The sequence below is a fragment of the Neltuma alba genome, unplaced genomic scaffold (assembly GCF_004799145.2).
Source record: "Neltuma alba isolate B1F8T4 unplaced genomic scaffold, ASM479914v2 tig00012671_pilon, whole genome shotgun sequence".
Lineage (NCBI taxonomy): Eukaryota > Viridiplantae > Streptophyta > Magnoliopsida > Fabales > Fabaceae > Neltuma > Neltuma alba.
In genome coordinates this window covers 2,779-9,172 of record NW_021637103.1, presented here as the reverse complement: position 1 = coordinate 9,172, position 6,394 = coordinate 2,779, and the positions used below count along the sequence as shown (strand labels likewise).

Genomic DNA, 6,394 nt, shown 5'->3' with positions numbered 1-6,394 from the left:
GCGTTCTGGTTCAGCCGCTGTCACGTGTGTGTGTGTTCAGTTCCAGCGTCCGCCCGTGTTCGTTCTCCCTCAGCGCCGTCAGCCAGCTCTGTTTCGTGTGTGTGTTCGGCGTGCTCTCCGTGTTCGCGTGTGTCTTCGCCCCTTCAGCGCCGCTTGCTTCCTCTCGCGTGTTCGTGTGTTTTCATTCTGTCTTGTTCGCCGCCCCGCTCTTCTTCTCCCAGCTGATGATAATAATGGATATTAGGGGTGGAGCAAAACGCAGCGTTTTGCTCCCCCCTTTTATTATATATTTTTTTTCTTTTTTTTTCTTTTAAAAATCTTCCAAAAACCTGCAAGCAAAAATTCAAGGATAAGGTAGCATTAATTGTCCTCAAAAATCAATTAGTCACAATTAAACCAAAATATGACAATTTTGCCCCTATAAAATAATAATTCAAAATAAAACAAAATAAATCAATTAAGACAAAAAAGGACCAATTAAGCTGACAAAACTCATATAAAAGATACCAAAATATATAAAAATAATTGAGTTTGTCAAACCTCTACTTTAGGAATAAGTACAATATTGGTGCCATTAAAATTCTTTATCAGATCAGGTGTAGTGAAAATAGATTGAACCATAGAAGTCATCGATTTACCCACTGTACTCCATTGACTTTGATAAAACAGAGGATTTAATCCATCAGGGCCCGGGGCCTTCAAAGATCCCATACTGAATAAAGCATGCTTGATTTCCTGCTGAGATGCTATATAACCCAAGACATCGATTTTATCTTCAAGAATCATGGGGTAAGACCCACCAAAATTAATTTCAGAAGCCTGAGTATTCTCTACAGTATATAATTTTTGGAAAAAATTCGTACCTTCACGACGAAGACTTTCTTGATCATAGCACCATTCCCCATTCATATCTTGAAGAGCTTCAATATTCTTCCTTCTTTTCCTACATTGAGTGACTGTATGAAAATACCTGGTATTTTTATCCCCATGATGATACCAATTACATCTCGAACGTTGCACCCACATCAACTCTTCTTGCTGGAGACACTTCTCAAGCTCAAGCCAAACCTCACACCTCTTCTTATTCCACAGAGGACTATCAAGATTAAGATTGTTGAGTTGGTCCAATTGAGCATATAAAGCCATTTTCCGCCTTTCAATATTACCAAAGACTTTCTTATTCCAACCTTGAACCTCAGCTGTAAACCTCGTAATATTTGTGTCCCATAGACAGTCATCCCGCCAATTCTGTTTAACGAAAGCCTCAAATTCTTCATGCATTGTCCAAGGCGCAAAAAATCTGAAACTAGTATCACATTTTTTCTGAGTACCTTTATCCCGTAGCCTGATTAATAATGGACAGTGATCCGACTTTAATTTAGGTAGATGAAGGACCAGAGCTAAAGGGAACGTTTCAAACCAGTCTGTGTTCACGACAACACGATCTAACCGACTCTGGGCATGTCCTCGCTTCCATGTGAATTGTGGACTCTGAAAGTTCAGATCTGTCATGTCGCTATTATTAAACCAGTTCACAAAGCCGCGGTCCGGTCCGGTTGCCTCATGAGCTTTAGATTTTCGCTCATTCCGGTGCAATATTGCATTGAAATCACTGCCCACACACCACCTACCTACACCGCCTTCTTCAATATTACGGAGTTCAGTCCAAAGATCTCTACGCTTACTGGGGTTAGGATGGCCGTACACCACAGATAAATCCCAGGCCGACTCCTTACCAATGTTAAACGTGCCATGTATGAGTTGGGGATGTTTCCGAGTAACTGTGAAATCTACACCATTACAAGAGAAATGCCGCCAAAAGGAATTAGATATGCACATTAAGAATGTCTTGTTGTAGGGTAAGGCCAAGTTGAAGCAATATTTGTGAACTGTATCCTAATTAATTAATTTTAATTTTTGACGTCTTTTGTTATGCATATATACAAGGATAATCATCAATGAGTTGTCCTTCCTCTAGTTGCAAACCTCTTTAAATAAAAATAAAAACAAACTCACATTTTGATCATATAGTGGATACGCCATCGATTTTAAATATAAAACCTATTTTATAGTATAATTTACACTACAGAGTGAGGCCGAAGGATTATAATAGTAAATGCATTCCACAAATATATTTGTATCATTGTATATAACAGGAAAAGAAATTATTGTAGGCATTTTATGTTCGGAATTTAAAAGCACCTTTTTCATAATTTGTTCTATGATCCTCAATTCATTGTCACAGCTACTAGTATATTATCGACTGTTTTTTCTAAGTGGGCGTGGAGAAGCGATAATTCTGGGCGTGCGAATCAAGATCTCTGAAAAAATAGCAAAGAAAATATGGAGAAAGCTCAAAGGAGGTGCTAACCTAAAATTCACAAATTTCATTTGAACAAAATACATCACTTTCACAATAATATCAAATTTTGGACCAAGAAAATTCATCCTCTTTTTTGATATATCAGATTCAAGTATTGTTGGATCTAATTAGAAGTAATTCTCCAAGAGATACTGTTCTGTGTTCACACAATTTTAAACTGAAACCTGGTGCTTAATTTTTTGGAAGAATTACAATGAGATCCCAATAAAGAAAAATAATTACAAAACAAATACTAGAAGTTGTCATTTCTACTTAGAAACTTGTTATTTACAAGCTGTTTAGATTGTTATTAGGACTTTTTAGTAATTATTTTTCTTTTTTCGGACCTCATGGTAATTCTCCTTAATTTTTTACCCCTTCCAAACAGCTATTAATTAGTTGAAAATTTGAATTCTAACTTAACAAATGTTAGTGGGTTAAATTGCCTAGATCTAAGGAAAGTTGATAATTAATATTTGATTGAAAAACGTTACCAAACAGCTAAACTTGATAAGAAAAGGAATGCATATGTGTGTGTATATACTCCCTCCGGTTCAAAATATAAGCTAAACTTTGTTAGAGGGACTTGGTTTTTTTTTTTTAATAAGATAGTATTCATTTTTGTCTAAGCATTTAATGATTTTTTTTTTAAATTTTACCCTCGTATATTCTCTTTCCTCTTTAATTCATTTATACTTATTCTCTTCATTAATAAGAACATAGTTAGAAAAAAAAATACGTGTCTTACATATTTATTGTTTTAGACTGATTTTAACTAATTTCTTAATCAACATAAATGGATAAAATTTATCTCATATGTTGAACCACGGTGAGTATCAATTAAACTAGTTAAACGGTTATAAGCTCAATGTGAAGTAAAGCAAAATTGAATATTTAGAGAGCATGTAAAAGGTGAGTCTCATCATGATGAGTTGCATTGTTCTTGACCTTTTCGGTCTCTTTGATAATGGAGAAAGGAAAAAGAAACTAGAGAACACTGCTAATTAATTAAGCATAAGCTTGCATGTCTCAGGGGAAACTCAATGGACCAAGAAATTGTGAAAAAGGGAACTAAAAATAAAAGCCATTATATATTCAAGCAGCAGCTGGGAGAGCTTCCTTTGCAAACGAGATCAGATACCCCATTCTCTCCTCCATTGAGCGAACCACTAGAGATCAGAAGCAGACCAATCCTACCGGAGAACTTCCTTTCAGAAATGTGTTCCATCATATTGCAGTCATTTTCCATGCACCTAAATCCTGACTCATTTTAACTTTAGGATATAGCAGAGTTAAAAACATTAAATTAATAGAAGCAAGAATTCGAAAATACACTGTAAGTCGTACTTACCCAAACGAGTAAGATAAACTGAGGGTAAATCATTGTTTCGAAGGGGCTGAACAATCTCTATTTCAACTATATCAAGTGGCAACAAGAGTTCCCCCAAACACTTCAGTGTAGTAAAAGTGAGAGCCCACAGTGAAGTGTTCGCGGGGAACTCTAGGGTTCACCTGATTTCTTAGGGTTTTCAAGACTTGTTGGTAAGGAAACAGACACCAACATATGGTATTTATATATAGTTCTGATAAGATAAATACGTTTTGTTCATAGGATCGAATGCTTGAGCGTACGGAAGAAAAGCAACTCCATAAAGCAGAAAGCCAGGCACAAGTGAACCTGGACGGCTATATAGACTGCATAAATTTTGATGAATGCCAACGGCCAACTTCAGAATCTTACAAGTGTTTCAGAGTTTGCTTTTTCTTTCGATCTGTCCATTTTCCTACCTGCACATTTTTCTTTCTTGGCTTGAGTTCTTATGAACAATACTTTTAAGAAATTCTTTTGAATGGCAGATTCTGGTATACACGTGTCAAACTGTGGTCACCAACAGAGGACCTATATTCTTTGCAAATTGTTGCAGACTAATATAATTAGGTCAATTTGCAGCGTTTGAAACATATTGTGACTCTATATAGGATTAATTCTTTAAGCATCAGTTAGACTAACTTTATATTGTTGAAAAAACCAAAGACGATGGAGCTCATCAGTTAAATGGCACTTGAGGTTGATGATTCTGATATGAAAAGAAACAAAAGTAGAGTGTCTTGATAAGATGGAAAAGGATTGAAGGGAATCCATGAAAAAAGCAAAGGAGAGCTCAAGGCCACGCTTCCTCTTCAATGATGATATATATATATATATATATATATATAGTTTCTGTTGCCATCATCTTTCCCTCAATCACGACCAGATTCAACTGCACATCCCGATGGAGAAATCAAAGCGCAAGAAACATGTGGACTTAGCTTTATTGAGGCTCTTGAACTTCTGGACCAACCTAACTAATTCATGGATATAAATACGGTATTCTGCTTCGGATTTTTTCACCATCAACAGAAAACAACATGAACAGACAAACATAGATGATGATGTTTCATGGGATATAATCATCAGGTCAGGTGTCCCCTAGAGTTCCCCGGAACACTTCACTGAGTATATATGATACTCCTCTGGTCCTTAATATAGGACCCAATTGTTGAGTTGGTTTTGGTCCTAAATATAAGAACCATTTCTCATATTTATCAATTTTCTCTAAATTACCCCTATAGATACTTCCTCAACCATAGTCAAATAGAAGAAGGAGAGAAGGTATTAAGAAAGATGATTATGGTATTTTAGGAAAAACATGTCATATTTCTTATAATTAACTAACTTACCTAACTTTCTTAATCTAATCAAATTAGTTAAATGGGTCTTATATTAAGGACCGGAGGAGTACTTGCATTACTATACGTGTGTGTGTGTGTGTGTGTGTCTCACTGAAGTGTTCCGGGGAACTCTGGGTGCCATCTGACGCCCTGCTCTGCAACCCCCATACAACATTAACATGCTTTAAGGTACAGTGGGTAATAGCGCGCGCGTGTATCTTTAACATTCTTAAATTTAATTACTGCGCTTTATTCTCCGCTGTATGATCTTGTCCTTAAAAAATGATATTACTACTTTATAAATGCATTCAAAATGCCAAACCCAATTCAATCAGCAGTATATACAATGTTAATTATACTCTGTGTTTGTATTTTGCTCAAAATCTATGATTTTATTTGCTTGTTCCTTTAATTTTTTTTCCCCTTTGATTTGAGAGCAGTCTGGAAATGAAAAGGATGACTTCAAGGAAGTAGGAGACGGATGGTCGTAACCAGTGAGATATATTGTGATACGGAAGTTAGCAAGAAAACGAAAGCGGAAAATTGCGGTTTAGTTTGTGTGAGGATTGAAAGTGTAAAATTTAAATTTTGTGCTTGTACTCCTCTACGTTTCTGTATTTTAATTAAGAAGTATTATTTATTAATGAAGAATTGGCTTTGAATCATTTCGATTAAGTAGCCTTTAGTTCATTCCTCTTTTAGTACTTCTCAAACTCCTCCTTTACAAAGCACTATCCATGATCTTCATTGTTATTTCGGAGCATCTAAGAATAACTTGCCAAACAAAATAATCAACTGACTGAATTTTCTAATATAGCCAGTGTTCTAATGTACAAGACATGTTCCAAGTTACAAGCAATTATTTAAATTTTTTTTAAATACTTTACCTAGTAGCTACTGATTAGCTTGTATGCATATGCTTTTATATGTATTTAAAAGTATATTTTATGTAAGTTAAGACAAAATTTTTTTCACAAGCTTATCTTATATTTTATAAAATATGATTCAAAAGCTGTTTATAAGTCATTTCAACTGATGCAAGTAAACTCAAATCAACAAAGTATAGAAGAGTTAAGTTCACTGAGGAAAAAAAAAAGTATAGAAGAGTTAAGAGTACATAAGGAGCAATAATATAAAGAGATATCCTTGTTTCGGCCCTACGACTTTTATGGTTGTATATATGCCCAATCCCTTTAATAATATATTCAACAAATTCTATTCATTTGAAGCAAAGTCAATTACAGTGAATTTATTTTACAATACTATCTTCGATCTTTAATACTCTTCTGGTCCTTAATATAAGACCTATTTAACTAATTT

At 35.0% G+C, this 6,394-nt stretch overlaps 1 protein-coding gene across 1 annotated transcript; it reads right to left on the bottom strand.

The window, feature by feature from the left end:
* Positions 1-534: 534 nt before the first annotated feature.
* Positions 535-1,839, bottom strand: LOC114729754 (uncharacterized). Its single transcript, XM_028916790.1, has one exon. The coding sequence runs from the start codon at positions 1,837-1,839 to the stop codon at positions 535-537; it is 1,305 nt and encodes a 434-aa protein (XP_028772623.1).
* Between the last annotated feature and the right edge of the window lie 4,555 nt (positions 1,840-6,394).

Excerpts from the sequence above, each read along its gene's own strand:
- LOC114729754 (XM_028916790.1), bottom strand. The coding sequence starts at position 1,839 with ATGTGCATATCTAATTCCTTTTGGCGGCATTTCTCTTGTAATGGTGTA.